Source organism: Amblyraja radiata, chromosome 39 (assembly GCF_010909765.2).
Source record: "Amblyraja radiata isolate CabotCenter1 chromosome 39, sAmbRad1.1.pri, whole genome shotgun sequence".
NCBI lineage: Eukaryota > Metazoa > Chordata > Chondrichthyes > Rajiformes > Rajidae > Amblyraja > Amblyraja radiata.
The window spans coordinates 800,866-817,897 of NC_045994.1; the positions used below are offsets into that span (position 1 = coordinate 800,866).

The 17,032-nt window shown below is 45.3% G+C and overlaps 1 protein-coding gene across 4 annotated transcripts in view; it reads right to left on the reverse strand.

Annotated features, from left to right (window-relative positions):
* Positions 1-2,033: 2,033 nt before the first annotated feature.
* LOC116967258 (STAM-binding protein-like) overlaps positions 2,034-17,032 on the reverse strand; it is a 50,960-nt gene continuing 35,961 nt past the window's right edge. For all 4 annotated transcript variants that reach the window (XM_033013731.1, XM_033013729.1, XM_033013730.1 and 1 more), the window contains 4 exons: positions 16,180-16,304; positions 12,721-12,858; positions 8,877-8,989; positions 2,034-2,173 (listed from right to left, as the gene is read on the reverse strand). In XM_033013731.1, coding sequence (XP_032869622.1) covers positions 2,056-2,173; positions 8,877-8,989; positions 12,721-12,858; positions 16,180-16,304 — 494 coding nt within the window. In that variant the 3' untranslated portion in view covers positions 2,034-2,055. The remainder of the gene's footprint in view (positions 2,174-8,876; positions 8,990-12,720; positions 12,859-16,179; positions 16,305-17,032) is intronic.

The window sequence follows — 17,032 nt, forward strand, 5'->3', positions numbered from 1 at the left end:
TCCCTCTCCCCCGCCCCTCTCTCGTTCTCCCACCTCTCTCTCTCTCCTCCCCACCCTGTTCTCCCCCCCCCCCGTCCCTGTATCTCCCCCTCCCCCCCTTCTCTCTCTGCCCTCACTCTCTAACCCCCCTCTCTAGACACGCCTGTGAGTTGGGGGCTATGCGTCAGTAGATGGGGCGGTTATGGGGTAATAGGAGCAAATTAATAACATTCATATATTGACAAGGGGGGTAGTTAGCGGGTGTGCGGGTGGGTAGTGTGTGGGGGTGGTTAATGTGTATGACGCCCCCCCCGCAACCGCACGTTGGGGGAACAGACCCAACGGGTCTGCACTTGGTTTAGTTCTCCTTAATTCTACCACAACCAATGAAGAAGCTGCTAAAGCTATTGCCAACCTCTCAGATACTCAGAAGCGGTACCTCATAGAGAATCACTTTAAACTGGGTCCAACATACAAATATTGTGCCTTCTATAAGAATGGATGCTGGCGAAGATTTAACCCTAACTAGTTACGAGCATACCCCTGGCTTGTATATAGCGATCATGTGGATGTTGTCTTTTGCCTACATTGTGCCTTGTTTGTGAACAACAGGAAATCATTTGTCGTCAAGTCAAGGTAAGTCACGTTTATTTGTCACATACACATACAAGATGTGCAGTAAAATGAAAGTGGCAATGCCTGCGGATTGTGCAAAACAACAGAACAGGTGCTCCTGAATGTATATTGCCATTTACCACTACTTCTACTAATGCAAGGGCATTTGTTGGCCTTGCCCTGTAAACCAACCCTGGTTCCGCAAATCCTGTCATGCCACCCCCCTTTTTGAAAAGCTTCGTACGGGCCTGCACTTGTGCCTTAACCTTCTGCACCAGCCAACTACACGGGGCCATTGCAATCAGGTTAGGCCGATGACTCAGCTTTGATCTGAAGTGAGCACTGGTTTAAGCAACTAACTTATAAACACCTGCTGTCCCCCTTCTCCCACCTCCTTCTCTTCCCTGTGCCCCACCCACACACACATAGCTCTCCCCTTCCCCCTTCAACCTATATCCCTTCCTCTTGTTTCACAAATTGTACCACTAATATCCTTTTCACACCTTTTGTCTTTTCATCACTGGCCTTTGTCAAACCATCTGCCTATCAAAAACTTCTCTCACCCATATCCACCTATTGTCCATCAGGCTTTGTCCTGCCCCTCCATTCTTTCAGCTCCCTCCTCCTTCGGTCCACTGAGTCCACGCCGACCATCGATCACCTGTACATTAGATCTATGTTATCCCTCTTCCTCATCGTGCACACTAGCCAATTAACCTACAAACCTGCATGTCTTTGAAATGTGGGGTGAAAGTGAAGCACCTGGAGAAAACCCACGTGGTCACAGGAAGAGTGTGCAAACTCCACACACGGCATCAGATATCAAAATGAAACTCGGATCTCTGACGCTGTAAGGCAGCAGCTCTGCCAATGCACCACTGTGGTGCCCTAATGGTAATCACATCAAATCTATTCCAGAAGCAAGTATTTTCAGCCGGGATAAAGGATTGGCTGCATGTTTGAGGAAGTCATTTGTGGTATTAGTTCTACATGAGAAACTATGAAGCAAACCAGAATCCAGGCAAGTCAAAAAAGCCACTACTTGGATAATTGCAAGTTTGCCGTGTTAAAATAACTTAGAGTCATAGAGTGATACCTTGTGGAAACAGGCCCTTCGGCTCAACTTACCCACACCGGCCAACATGTCCCAGCTACACTAGTCCCACCTGCCTGCGCTTGGCCATATCCCTCCAAACCTGTCCTATCCATGTACCTGTTTGTTTCTTAAACGTTGGGATAGTCCCAGCCTCAACTACCTCCTCTGGTTGCTTGTTCCATACACCCACCACCCTTTGTGTGAAAAGGTTACCCCCTCAGATTCCTATTAATTCTTTTCCCCTTCACCTTGAACCCAGGTCCTCTGGTCCTCAATTCCCCTACTCTGGACAAGAGATTCTGTGCATCTACACGATCTATTCCTCTCGTGATTTTATACGCTTGAATTCTAATTAGAAACCTGCATCAGAAAATCATACTTACATTAAACAGAGGAGGATCCTTGGGATGTGGGTGAAAACCTTTCTGTTTACAGGAAGAAATCTCATCCATCCCATGCTCCGTCAGCCTGTAAAATCCTGACCTTTGTTAAAGAAAGAGGGATCAGTCAAAGCACAGGGTCAAAGCAGTAAAGAGACATCCAACATTTTAACCTCTTTGTTGTTACAGGAAAATTCACATCTAATGTTGCAATACAGTCATAGGGCTGCACAGCACAGAAACAGGCCCTTCAGCCCAACTCACCCATGCTGACCAAGTTGCCAAACAATTTTGTCCCACTTGCCTGTGTTTGGCCAATATCCCTCCAAATCTTTCCTCTCCGTGTAACCTGGCCGATGTCCTTGAAATGCCTTAATTGTACCCACCTCTATCACCGCCTCTTGCAGCTCGTTCCATGTACGCACTGCTCTCCTCTCACTTTAAACCTACGGTCTCTAATTTTGGACTCCCCTATTCCGGGGAAAGGACTATGGCTTTTCACTTTATCTACGCCCCTCATGATTTTAAGTAACTCAAAGATCAGTCTTCAGCCTCCCACCCTCCAGGGAAAGACCACCCTGCCTATCCTTGCAGCTCAACCCTTCCATCTTTGTCAATCTTCTTTTATTCCCTTTCCACTTCAATGAAATCATAGCAGTGGCAGGATGGCCAGAACTATACAGAGTGCTCCAGGGGTGGTCTTCTACAACAGCAACGCAACTTCGCCACTCCCGATGCCCTGACCGATGAAGGCAAGCCTGGATGTTGGCTGGATTGATGGGCTTCTGTTACAAGGAGAGAATGGATACTTTGCATTTGACTGCCAGAAGGCTTTCGACAAGGTCCCACATAAGAGATTAGTATACAAACTTAAAGCACACGGCATTGGGGGTTCAGTATTGATGTGGATAGAGAACTGGCTGGCAAACAGGAAGCAAAGAGTAGGAGTAAACGGGTCCTTTTCACAATGGCAGGCAGTGACTAGTGGGGTACCGCAAGGCTCAGTGCTGGAACCCCAGCTATTTACAATATATATTAATGATCTGGATGAGGGAATTGAAGGCAATATCTCCAAGTTTGCGGATGACACTAAGCTGGGGGGCACAGTGTTAGCTGTGAGGAGGATGCTAGGAGACTGCAAGGTGACTTGGATAGGCTGGGTGAGTGGGCAAATGTTTGGCAGATGCAGTATAATGTAGATAAATGTGAGGTTATCCATTTTGGTGGCAAAAACAAGAAAGCAGACTATTATTTAAATGGTGGCCGACTAGGAAAAGGGAAGATGCAGCGAGACCTGGGTGTCATGGTACACCAGTCATTGAAAGTAGGCATGCAGGTGCAGCAGGCAGTGAAGAAAGCGAATGGTATGTTAGCTTTCATAGCAAAAGGATTTGAGTATAGAAGCAGGGAGGTTCTACTGCAGTTGTACAGGGTCTTGGTGAGACCACACCTGGAGTATTGCGTACAGTTTTGGTCTCCAAATCTGAGGAAGGACATTATTGCCATAGAGGGAGTGCAGAGAAGGTTCACCAGACTGATTCCTGGGATGTCAGGACTGTCTTATGAAGAAAGACTGGATAGACTTGGTTTATACTCTCTAGAATTTAGGAGATTGAGAGGGAATCTTATAGAAACTTATAAAATTCTTAAGGGGTTGGACAGGCTAGATGCAGGAATATTGCTCCCGATGTTGGGGAAGTCCAGGACAAGGGGTCACAGCTTAAGGATAAGGGGGAAATCCTTTAAAACCGAGATGAGAAGAACTTTTTTCACACAGAGAGTGGTGAATCTCTGGAACTCTCTGCCACAGAGGGTAATCGAGGCCAGTTCATTGGCTATATTTAAGAGGGAGTTAGATGTGGCCCTTGTGGCTAAGGGGATCAGAGGGTATGGCGAGAAGGCAGGTTCAGGATACTGAGTTGGATGATCAGCCATGATCATATTGAATGGCGGTGCAGGCTCGAAGGGCCGAATGGCCTACTCCTGCACCTAATTTCTATGTTTCTATGTTTCTATGTTCTCACTGGACCATTGGAAGATGAGGGGTGACCTTACAGTGGTCACCTTATAAGATTATGAGGTGCAAAGCTGAGCTATTTAGTAAGAGCTTCTTTCCAGAGTAGAGGAGTCTAAATCTGGAGGGACAAGGTTTATGATGAGGGGAGAAAATTAGAGGAGATCCATGTGGTAAGTGTTTCCACACAGAGGGTAGTTCCATGAATTAGGGGTAGACACAAAATGCTGGAGTAACTCAGCGGGACAGGCAGCATCTCTGGAGAGAAGGAATAAGTGACGTTTCGTTTCAAGATCTGAGTTACTTCAGCATTTTGTGTCTTCGTTGCTTACAACTCAGACAGGTACTGGTCGACATGGACAAGGTGGGCCGAAGGGCCTGTTTCATACGGTACAGCTCTGCGATTTGATGATTCCATGTGCAGGTGCAAGGTTGTAGAGGTTAATAAAAATGTTCTGGCTCCAGCCAAATCAGAAGGTAATTATAGACAATTGACAATAGGTGCAGGAGTAGGCCGTTCGGCCCTTTAAGCCAGCACCGCCATTCAATGTGAGCATGGCTGATCATCCCCAATCAGTACCCCATTCCTGCGTTCTCCCCATATCCCCTGACTCCGCTATTTTTAAGAGCCCTATCTAGCTCTCTCTTGAAAGCTCTCTCCAGAGAAACTGCCTCCACCGCCATCTGAGGCAGAGAATTCCACACACTCGCCACTCTCTATGAGAACAAGTGTTTCCTCGTCTCCGTTCTAAATGGCTTACTCCTTATTCTTAAACTGTGGCCCCTGGTTCTGGACTCCCCCAACATCGGGAACATGTTTCCTGCCTCTAGCGTGTCCAAGCCCTTAACAATCTTATATGTTTCAATGAGATACCCTCTCATCCTTCTAAACTCCAGAGTGTACAAGCCCAGCTGCTCCAATCTCTCAGCATATGACAGTCCCGCCATCCCGGGAATTAACCTTGTAAACCTATGCTGCACTCCCTCAATAGCAAGAATGTCCTTCCTCAAATTAGGGGACCAAAACTGCACACAATGCTCCAGGTGTGATCTCACTAGGGCTCTGTACAACTGCAGAAGGACCTCTTTGCTCCTATATTCGAATCCTCTTGTTATAAAGGCTAACATGCCATTCGCTTTCTTCACTGCATGCTTACTTTCATAGACTGATGTACAAGGACCCCCAGATCCCGTTGTACTTCCCCTTTTCCCAACTTGACGCCATTTAGATAGTAATCTGCCTTCCTGTTTTTGCTACCAAAGTGTATTACCTTACATTTATCCGCATTAAATTTCATCTGCAATGCATCTGCCCACTCCCCCAACCTGTCCAAGTCACCCTGCATTCTCATAGCATCCTCCTCACAGTTCACACTGCCACCCAGCTTTGTGTCATCTACAAATTTGCTAATGTTACTTTGAATCCCTTCATCCAAACCATTGATGTATATTGTAAATAGCTGCGATCCCAGCACCTTGCGGTACCCCACTAGTCGCTGCCTGCCATTCTGAAAGGGACCCGTTAATCCCTACTCTTTGTTTCCTGTCTGCCAACCACTTCTCTGTTGTAAAAGTGTTGTAAAAACAAGCCTGAAGGCTTTGTGTCTCAATGCGAGGAGCATTCGTAATAAGGTGGATGAGTTGAATGTGCAGATAGTTATTAATAAATATGATATAGTTGGCATCACGGAGACATGGCTCCAGGGTGACCAAGGCTGGGAGCTGAACATCCAGGGATATTCAATATTCAGGAGGGATAGACAGAAAGGAAAAGGAGGTGGGGTAGCGTTGCTCGTTAGAGAGGAGATTAACGCAATGGAAAGGAAGGACATTAGCTTGGAGGATGTGGAATCGATATGGATAGAGCTGCGAAACACTAAGGGGGAGAAAACGCTAGTGGGAGTTGTGTACAGGCACCTAACAGTAGTAGTGGAGTTGGGGATGGCATCAAACAGGAAATTAGAAATGCGTGCAACAAAGGTAAAAGAGTTATAATGGGTGACTTCAATCTACATATAGATTGGGTGAATCAAATTGGCAGGGGTGCTGAGGAAGAGGATTTCTTGGAATGTATGCGGGATAGTTTTCTAAACCAACATGTAGAGGAACCAACGAGAGAGCAGGCTATTGTAGACTGGGTATTGAGTAATGAGGAAGGGTTAGTTAGCAGTCTTGTTGTGTGTGCCCCCTTGGGCAAGAGTGACCATAATATGGTGGAGTTCTTCATTAGGATGGAGAGTGACATTGTTAATTCAGAAACAAGGGTTCTGAACTTAAAGAAAGGCAACTTTGAGGGTATGAGACGTGAATTGGCCAAGATAGACTGGCAAATTATTCTTAAAGGGTTGACGGTGGATATGCAATGGAAGGCATTTAAAGACTGCATGGATGAACTACAACAATTGTTCATCCCAGTTTGGCAAAAGAATAAATCAGGGAAGGTAGTGCATCAGTGGATAACATGGGAAATCAGGGATAGTATCTAAACAAAAGATGAAGCATACAAATTAGCCAGAAAAAGCAGCCTACCAGAGGTCTGGGAGAAATTCAGTCCAGCAGAGGAGGACAAAGGGCTTAATTAGGAAAGGGAAAATAGATTATGAAAGCAAACTGGCAGGGAACATAAAAACTGACTGCAAACATTTTATAGATATGTGAAGAGAAAAAGATTAGTTAAAATAAATGTAGATCCCTTGCAGTCAGAAACAGGCGAATTGATCATGGGGAACAAGGACATGGCAGACCAATTGAATAACTACTTTAGTTCTGTCTTCACTAAGACATAAATAATCTGCCGGAAATAGCAGGGGACCGGGGATCAAATGAGATAGAGGAACTCAGTGAAATCCAGGTTAGCCGGGAAGTGGTGTTTGGTAAATTGAATGGATTAAAGGCCAATAAATCCCCAGGGCCAGATAGGCTGCATCCCAGAGTACTTAAGGAAGTAGCCCCAGAAATAGTGGATGCATTAGTGATCATTTTTCAAAACTCTTTAGATTCTGGAGTAGTTCCTGAGGATTGGAGGGTAGCTAATGTAACCCCACTTTTTAAATAAGGGAGGGAGAGAAAAAACAGGGAATTACGGACCAGTTAGTCTAACATCGGTAGTGGGGAAAATGCTAGTCAGTTATTAAAGATGGGATAGCAGCACATTTGGAAAGTGGTGAATTCATTGGACAAAGTCAGCATGATTTTATGAAAGGTAAATCATGACTGACGAATCTTATAGAATTTTTCGAGGATGTAACTAAGTGGATAAGGGAGAACCAGTGGATGTGTTATATCTGAACTTTCAGAAGGCTTTCGACAAGGTCCCACATAAGAGATTAGTATACAAACGTAAAGCACACGGTATTGGGGGTTCAGTATTGATGTGGATAGAGAACTGGCTGGCAGACAGGAAGCAAAGAGTAGGAGTAAACGGGTCCTTTTCACAATGGTAGGCAGTGACTAGTGGGGTACCGCAAGGCTCAGTGCTGGGACCCCAGCTATTTACAATATATATTAATGATGAGGGAATTGAATGCAACATCTCCAGGTTTGCGGATGACACGAAGCTGGGGGGCAGTGTTAGCTGTGAGGAGGATGCTAGGAGGCTGCAAGATGACTTGGATAGGCTGGGTGAGTGGGCAACTGCATGGCATATGCAGTATAATGTGGATAAATGTGAGGTTATCCACTTTGGTGGCAAAAACAGGAAAGTAGACTATTATCTGAATGGTGGCTGATTAGGAAAAGGGGAGATGCAACGAGACCTGTGTGTCATGGTACACCAGTCATTGAAAGTAGGCATGCAGGTGCAGCAGGCAGTGAAGAAAGCGAATGGTATGTTAGCATTCATAGCAAAATGATTTGAGTATAGGAGCAGGGAGGTTCGACTACAGATATACAGGGTCTTGGTGAGACCACACCAGGAGTATTGCGTACAGTTTTGGTCTCCTAATCTGAGGAAGACAAGGTTCACCAGACTGATTCCTGGGATGTCAGGACTTTCATATGAAGAAAGACTGGATAGACTTGGCTTGTATTCGCTAGAATTTAGAAGATTGAGGGGGGGTCTTATAGCAACTTACAAAATTCTTAAGGGGTTGGACAGGCTAGATGCAGGAAGATTGTTCCCGATGTTGGGGAAGTCCAGAACAAGGGGTCACAGTTTAAGGATAAGGGGGAAATCTTTTAGGACCGAGATGAGAAAAACATTTTTCACACAGAGAGTGGTGAATCTGTGGAATTCTCTGCCACAGAATGTAGTTGAGGCCAGTTCATTGGCTATATTTAAGAGGGAGTTAGATGTGGCCCTTGTGGCTAAAGGGATCAGGGGTATGGAGAGAAGGCATGTACAGGATGCTGAGTTGAATGATCAGCCATGATCATATTGAATGGCGGTGCAGGCTCGAAGGGCCGAATGGCCTACTCCTGCACGTATTTTCTATGTTTCTATGACTTTCCAATTTCGATTACGATTTCTGCACCTTTAACTTTTAAGGTGAGTTTCCCTGATCCAATACAATGGTATCGTGTATTGTGTTCTTTTAATTGTATGGCTGCATGGTAACTCAAATATCACTGTACATTAATAGGTGCATGTGACAATAAATGTGAACTTGAACTTGGTACTCTATCAACACCATCAAAATGTTTGGTCTGAAACATCTCGATGAGAGAAGCTTTTAACCTCATATTTTTTAGGTTCCCAGTTCCACCATGTCACCATAATTTAACCCTTTCAACTATACATGAAGTGAACATTTGCATCCTTTCAACGGTGAATTTAATCCCATCACATACTCACTCATTGTACTTCGGTGAACAAACTATTGCTATAGCCTCTGGAAGCATGATCTGGTAGGAGCAGTGGGTGTGAAGATCCACGCTGGACAGGAACGCAGTCTGTGTTGGATGGGTCTGGAATTGCACAAATATTGCTCAGAGTCATAAACAATGGCAGAGCAAATCATAACTAGTGCTTTGGCATAGAGCACAAACAATAATTTATAGTTTTAGTTTATAGAGGCAACCTGAAAACAGGCCCTTCAGCCCACCGTGTGCACGCTGACCATCAAGCACCCGTCCGTTCACACTAGTTCTATGTTATCCCACTTTCCTCATCCACTCCCTTGACGCTAGGGGCAATCTACAGAAGACTAATTAACCTACTAATCCATGCGTCTTTGGAATGTGGGAGGAAACCGGAGCACTCGGCAAAACCCATATGGTCACAGGGAGAACGTGCACATTCCACACATACAGCTCCCTAGATCAGGATCGAACCTGGGCGTTGTGAGGCAGCAGCTCGTCCATCTGTGCCACTGTGCTGCCCGTGGACAGAGTTTAGTATGAAATATCTGATCCCAGCAATGGAGATACAGAAAGCCATGTGTGGAGGAAAGAGAAGCAACCAAGGCAAGTCAACACATCCCTTAGGAACAGGTTCCAATCCCCAGGCTTGTCTCCCACATCTGAAAGGAATTCCTGCTTGGTACGTTGAACATTGACACATGACATCAGTTTCCTTGTAAAACCAGCAGGGACTGTGGTGGTGTGGGTGGGAAGCCAGCAGTTATGACTCATTCACCACTCAGTGTATCTGCATTACCTATGCCTTGGAGGACATTCCTCGAAGTTCAAGAGATGATTGAAACTCCTGCTACTTTGTTGTCAGTCACCAACATTTATGAGGTAAAAGACCCGTGAAGTACGGGGATGGAGGGGATGTCATGGACCAGCCAGACCGCGCTGCCCACAGCACCAGGGCACTGAAGGATCCGGCTCTCCCAGACTGGGCACCAAGGTCCCAGGTACCCATCCTGAGCATCGGAGCCTCTAGCCCTGGCATGATTCTCATTTGCATTAATTACGGTATCAAAGAGCAGATTTAAAGGCACCACTCTTGTCCCACCTCTCCTCACAAATTTTACAGTCACACAGCTCTGAAACAGGCTATTTGGCCCAATTCTTCCACACCAACAAATTTGTCCATGGTTGGCCCATATCCCTCTAAACCTTTGATATCCATGTACCTGTCCAAATGATGACTGATCTTGATCCTGTCACCCTGCTAAACCCTCCCTAGTAGCACTTACTAACCCGTCAGGATGTTGGTTCCCCTCCAGCTCAGATTAAACCCTCTCTCATGTACAGGTCACCTCAGCTCCTGAAGAGATCCCAATGCTCGAAAAATCTGAAATCCTAACAACTGCACCAACTCCTCAGCCACACATTCATCTGTCCTATCTTCCTATTCCCACCATTGATCACACATGATAGCGGGTGTAATCAGGAGATTACTACTATAAAGGTCCTGATTTTTAATCTCTTTCCTAACTGCTCCCTATATTTGCTCTGCAGAACCTCATCCCTTTTCCTACTGGTCATTTGAGCCAACGCGGACAATGACATCTGGCTGCTCACTCTCCCCTGAGAATGTTCTGTAGTTGCTCTGAGATATCCTGGAACCCTGGCATCTGGGAGGCCAGACTCTACCCCTCACACCTGCCTCTACATGAGCATGAAGGATTCCCACATAATACTGGTGCTGTGGAGGTTGTAGCCTGGAAAGAAGTATGTCCACATTAGAGGTACGGGAAATGTTTCCACTCAGGTTGCAGTGTGAACAGCTTATATGTATTTATGTGTGCAGCCTGGTCACTCCAATACAGGAAATGTGTGGAGGCTTTGTTTCCAAGGAATATGTGGAGAAAGCAAGAACGAGGCACTGATTTAGGATGATCAGCCATGATCACATTGAATGACGGTGCTGGCTCGAAGGGCCAAATGGCCTACTCCTGTACCTATTTTCTATGTTTCTATGTTTGTCGAGGGCACCAAGGAGGTTGACCAGAATAATGCCTGGATTAGACGGTATTAGCTATAAAGAGAGGATGGACCGACTTGAATTGTTTTCTCTTCATCAATGGAAGATAAGCATTGGTGGACTGACAAAAGTATGAAGAATTATGAGAGGCATAGACAGGATAGTCAAAACCTTCCTCCCAGTGGAAATGTCGAAGACTAAAGGGGCATAGCTATAAGGTGAGAGGGAAAATTTAAAGAAGATTTATATTCTCTGGAGCGCAGAAGGTTAAGGGGGGACTTGATAGAGGTCTTTAAAATGATGAGAGGGATAGACAGAGTTGATGTGATCAAGCTTTTCCCTTTGAGAATAGGGAAGATTCAAACAAGAGGACATGACTTCAGAATTAAGGGACAGAAGTTTAGGGGTAACATGAGGGGGGACTTCTTTACTCAGAGAGTGGTAGCGGTGTGGAATGAGCTTCCAGTGGAAGTGGTGGCGGCAGGTTCGTTGGTATCATTTAAGAATAAATTGGATAGGCATATGGATGAGAAGGGAATGGAGGGTTATGGTATGAGTGCAGGCAGGTGGGACTAAGGGGAAAAAATTGTTCGGCGCGGACTTGTAGGGCCGAGATGGCCTGTTTCCGTGCTGTAATTGTTATATGTTATATGGTTATAAGATGTACACTGCGAGTTTTTTGTCATACACAGACAGTGGTGAGTGCCTGGAATGCACTGCCAGGGTTGATGGTGGAGGCAGATACGATAGTGGCATTTAAGAGAATTGATAGTCATTGTGGGCCGAAGGGCCTGTTCCAGTGCTGTACAGTTTAATGCCAAGAGTCTTTTTTAAATTGTCCATTTGCTCACATGACAACCAGTATTCAATGCCCTTTTTTTTATCATTGTGAGGTCCAGTCACAGCCATCTGTAGGGAGATATACTAGTTTGAGGCTCAGACTGAGTCTGCCTCCACTCAGAGGATTCACGAGCAGGCCCATTCTTAGTCACGTGTGTGACCAAAAAGATGAAAAATTGTGGAATACATCTCTTCTGATTCTGAAAGCATTACAGGTATATTGTTTTGTGCTGTATATATGATTCATATATTTTTCAGTTTATCACGTGAAGTTTTAATATGTTATGCTGACAATGTTTGTTTAGAGTCAGAGGCCAAATATGACTAGCCACGTGTGTGACATCACACAGAAGCATTTTACAAACTCTGTGAAATTTAAAAGCTAGAATGTTCATATCTTAGGTAGGAAAATAGCAATGAATAAGATTAATCTCATACAATTTTTTAATGTATCACTTTGTGATGACATTTCTTCCACTGTCATCACTTTCTGGTCACGTGTGCGACGTTTTGATTGACTTTCCCAGGAATGGGCCAGCAACTCAAACATCCCTCTTGCTCCAGCTCACTAATCTAAAAGCTGAATCGATAGTTTCTGGAAAGCTAAAAGAAAAACCAAAAAATGGTGGAAATAACAATATTACACATCTCAACTGGAGAGACAGAGTTCACTTCTCAGTAATTCCAGCATTTTGCTTTTTGCTTTTTAGTCATTTAGCTGCCACTGGACCTCGTAATGATAAAAGGGCATTGAATACTGGTCTTACCAGTGGTAGTCACGTGCAAATAGACAATTTCAAAAAGAGTCTCGGTATTAAACAGTACAGAACAGGAACAGGCCCTTCGGCCCACAATGTCTTTCTAAAGTCTCGTAAATGGCGTTAAATTATCTTAATTTAGCTTAATTCAGGGGTTGTTTCAACAAACTTAAGATTACTTGAGCAGTCGAGCTATAGGCAGAGTACAGAAAAGGCCAACTTACATGTATCCAACCCAGGGTTATCAGGGCATTGTGGTCCTGAATAAGGAACAGCTCCTCTTCACACTCCGTGTTACAGTAGTCAGGACCAGCATTTTGCTTGGGTACAACCACATGGGTTATGGTAAACTCATTCTGCAGCTACAGAGAAAATAAAGCGATCAGAATTAAAGACATAACAGAAAATGAAGCAGTCGGCCTTTCGGTCCCTCTTGTCTGCTCTGATATTCCACCAGATCACAGAGCCATAGAGTCATGGAGCACAGATACTGGCCCTTTGGCCCAGCTCGTCCATGCCGACCAAGATGCCCCATCTACATTAGTCACACCTACCTGTGTTTGGCCCATATCCCTCTAAATCTTTCCTTTCCATGTATCTGACCAACTGCCTTTTAAATGCTGTTATAGTACCTGCCTCAACTACCTTCTCTGGCATCTCGTTCCATGTACCCACCACCCTCTGTGGGAAAAGGTTGCCCCTCAGGTTCCTATTAATTTGTTCTCCTTAAACCTATGACCTCTGGTTCTTCATTCCCCTGCTCTGGGTAAAATACTGCATTTACCTTATCTCCCATATGATTTTACATGCAATAGGATCATTCCTCATCCTCCTTTGCTCTAAGGAATTAAGCCCTAGCCTGCCCAACATCTCCCTATAGCTCAGGCCCTCAAGTACTGGCAAAATCCTTGTAAATCTTATCTGCACCTTTTCCAGCTTAAATATGGCTGAATCATGATTGATATTTTTGTTTGAACACAATGCCATTTCCCTGTATTAACCACTGCCTCAAAATTCTTGCACGTCAAAAGTCTATGGAATCTACCATGAACACACCCAGCAACTGGGCCTCCACATCTGTCTTGCCTGTAAGGAAAACAAAAAAGTACTGCACAATGTCTGTGCTGAGCATGATGCCAAAATAAACTTATCCCATCTGCCTGCAGGCAATCGATATCCCTCCATCCCCACACACCAGAGGCGCACTCTCCTCCTATCTGATGCCGGAAGCAGGGCACGGGTCGATAGGAACGCACCCCTTTACAACAAAATTCATGAAGGGAATTTACAATTTAAGACCTCCAAGGCCAAGGTACACGGACGCATGGGATGTGAGCGTGGTACTACCCTACTTTGACAGTGGGGACCGCCTATAACTAACCCTGAAGGTGGTATGCTGACACAGAGTCTAAGGGCCTCTTAATCACCACCGGTGTCACCAACATCACCTCTGGCAGCGCTTTCCAGGCACACACCACTCTCTGTGTGAAAAAACCTACCCCGCTCGTTCCTCTAACAATAGACAATAGACAATAGACAATAGACAATAGACAATAGGTGCAGGTGTAGGCCATTCGGCCCTTCGAGCCAGCATTCAATGTGATCATGGCTGATCATCCCCAATCAGTACCCCGTTCCTCACTTCTCCCCATATCCCCTGACTCCGCTATTTTTAAGAGCCCTATCTAGCTCTCTCTTGAAAGCATCCAGAGAACTTGCCTCCACCACCCTCTGAGGCAGAGAATTCCACAGACAACGACCAATGACCAACAAGGCACACCAACGCCTCTACTTCCTTAGAAGGCTTGGAAGTTTGGCATGTTCCCTACAACTCTCACCTTCGACAGATGCACCATAGAAAACATTTTATCAGGATGCATCACAGCTTGGTTTGGGAACAGCTCCATCCAGGACCATAAGAAATTGCAGCGAATTGTGGACACAGCCCAGGCCATCACACAAACCAACCTTCTATTGATTCCATTTGTACATTGTGCTGCCTCAGCAAGGCCAGCAGCATAATCAAGGATGAGTCGCACACTGGCCATTCCCTCTTCTCCCCACTCCCATCATGGCAAAAGGTATAGAATTGTGAAAATACACAAGAACCAGGTTCAGGGGCAGTTTTTTTCCCCCCAGCTGTTATCAGGCAACTGAATCACCCTACCACAACCAGAGAGCAGGCAAACTAATATCTACCTCTGCTGTTGCTCGGACTATCCTTGACCAGACTTTGCTGGCTTTACCGTGCACTAAATGTTATTCCCTTATGATGTTTCTATACACTGTAAATAGATAGGAAAAGTGAGGAAAGACAATGCAGAAGAACGGATACTGTTCTAACTGTGGTGCAAGAACAGAGGATCGTGGGGGCCAAGGGTTCACAAATCATTGAAAATACAGGGCAGTTTGGGAAAGTGGGTATTGGTACACACAATTCAATTCTTTATCAGTGGAGGCTTTTATCTTGGTGGCTAATGGAGGCTAGATCCACAATATAGTGGATAACCTTCTAGTCTTTGATATTTCTACTAGGGATAAAGATTCTGACTGTCTACCTCTCCTCGCCTCTTTCACACAAACAGTAGAAAGGCCAGAACAGAACATCTGGACAGATACTTGACTATGCCGTACACAGAGCAATGCAGGCAAGTAGGATTAGTATAGTATAGATGGTTGGCATCGGTGTGATGGGCCAAAAGGCCTGTCTCTCTGCTGCACAACTCCATGACTTGTCAACTGGAAACTCCGGTCACACATGCATGTTCACTACTGCAAAGGGGACGATGACTACAAAGGGGACGATGACTCTGGAGAATGATGAGCCCACATGGGTACCACTGTATTTCAAACATCCTCCAGGGCATAGCTTTAAGGTGAGAGGGCTGAGTGACCTTGCAATGGAAGCTGAGGAAGGGGAAAACGTCAACAGACAAGACGCAGGAGGTGCTCAATTAGTATTTGAAAGGCACCAGGGCAGCGGTGGGGGTGTGGAGAGAGACTGGATCTCCCAAAAACATGCGGAAGGTGTGGTATAGGAGTTCTCAGTGAGTCGCGCGGTGTTATGAAGATGTTGATGTCTGTCGATTCCATCTCTCAGGGAGGGGTGGAAGGTGAGCAAGTCCATTGTGTATCCACCTATCACTCGTCCGGCTTTGCCCTCCCCATGAGAATGGACAAACTCCATACAGACTGCACCCGTGGTCAGGATTACACCTGGGTCATGGCGCTGTGAGGCAGCAGTTCTACCACTAAGCTACTGTGCTACCCTGAACATGATCATGCCAGCTAATGAACCAACAGCAACTAATTGAGGTAAATTTAGAAATAACAACACTGATGTCTAACCTGTTGATTTCGGAACAAAACTTAAACAAAACTTAGCAAAGAACTGCAGGTGCTGGTTTAAATCGAAGATAGACACAAAATGCTGGAGTAACTCGGCGGGACAGGCAGCATCTCTGGAAAGAAGGAATGGGTGATGTTTCGGGTCGAGGAAGACAGGTCTACACCTGAAATGTCACCCATTCCTTCTCTCCAGAGATGTTGACTGTCCCGCAAAGTTACTTCGGCATTTTGTGTCAATCTAAAACAACAAAGGAGTGAGTTCACACGATTACATGGCTGTTCACCATTCTCGGAAGGAATTCACACTGATCACATGAAGCCTGCTTTGCCCTTACCAATTTTCCACAAAGTATCCCACAGGTTTCCACACCTTTGTCGGTATTGGGTTCAGCGAGCTGGAGAAACTGCTGACACAGGTCTTTGGAAACTACCACGTTACGGAGTTTGTCTGCAGAAAAATCTGGAACAGAAATCCAAAAAGATCATGTGTATACAGCCTGCAGCAATCATTCATCACACATTACTGAACACATATGCAGCGATAGAAAATGATGAGAGGCAGAGGGAGGGTGAGTGCCCAGTATCTCTTCCCCATGGTGGCAGTCCTCCTCCACTCCTGAAACAAGAGGGAGTAGGTTTCAAATGAGAGGGTAAGACTTAAAGGGGACGTGAGGGATACATTTTTCACGCAAACAGTAGTCAGTATCTGGAATGAGTGGCCAGAGGTGGAGGAGGCAAGAACAAGAACATCTGGACAGATACTTGACTATGCAGTACACAGAGGAATAGGGAAGTAATGCAGGCAAATAGGATTAGTATAGAAAGGCGTGATAGTCGGCATAGACGTGATGGGCCAAAAGGCCTGCCTCAATGCTACACAACTCCATGACTTGTCAATTGGAAACTCTGGTCCCACATGCATGTTCTCTGCTGCTTGGCTCTGGGCCCTGTTTCCTCTCCCAACTAATACCATAATCTTAAGGTCAACAGATCCTCCAATAGATAAGGTAAATGATTAGGAGCTAGAAATTAAAAGGTTTGAGTATTTGTGGCTACAGTATTTGTGGGGGAAAAAGCTACTCAAGACATTTTCAAATGAGATCAAGCCATTTTACTATAACAACAGTCAAAAGACGTTTGGACAACTACATGGATAGGAAAGGTTTAGAGGGATATGGACCTAATGTG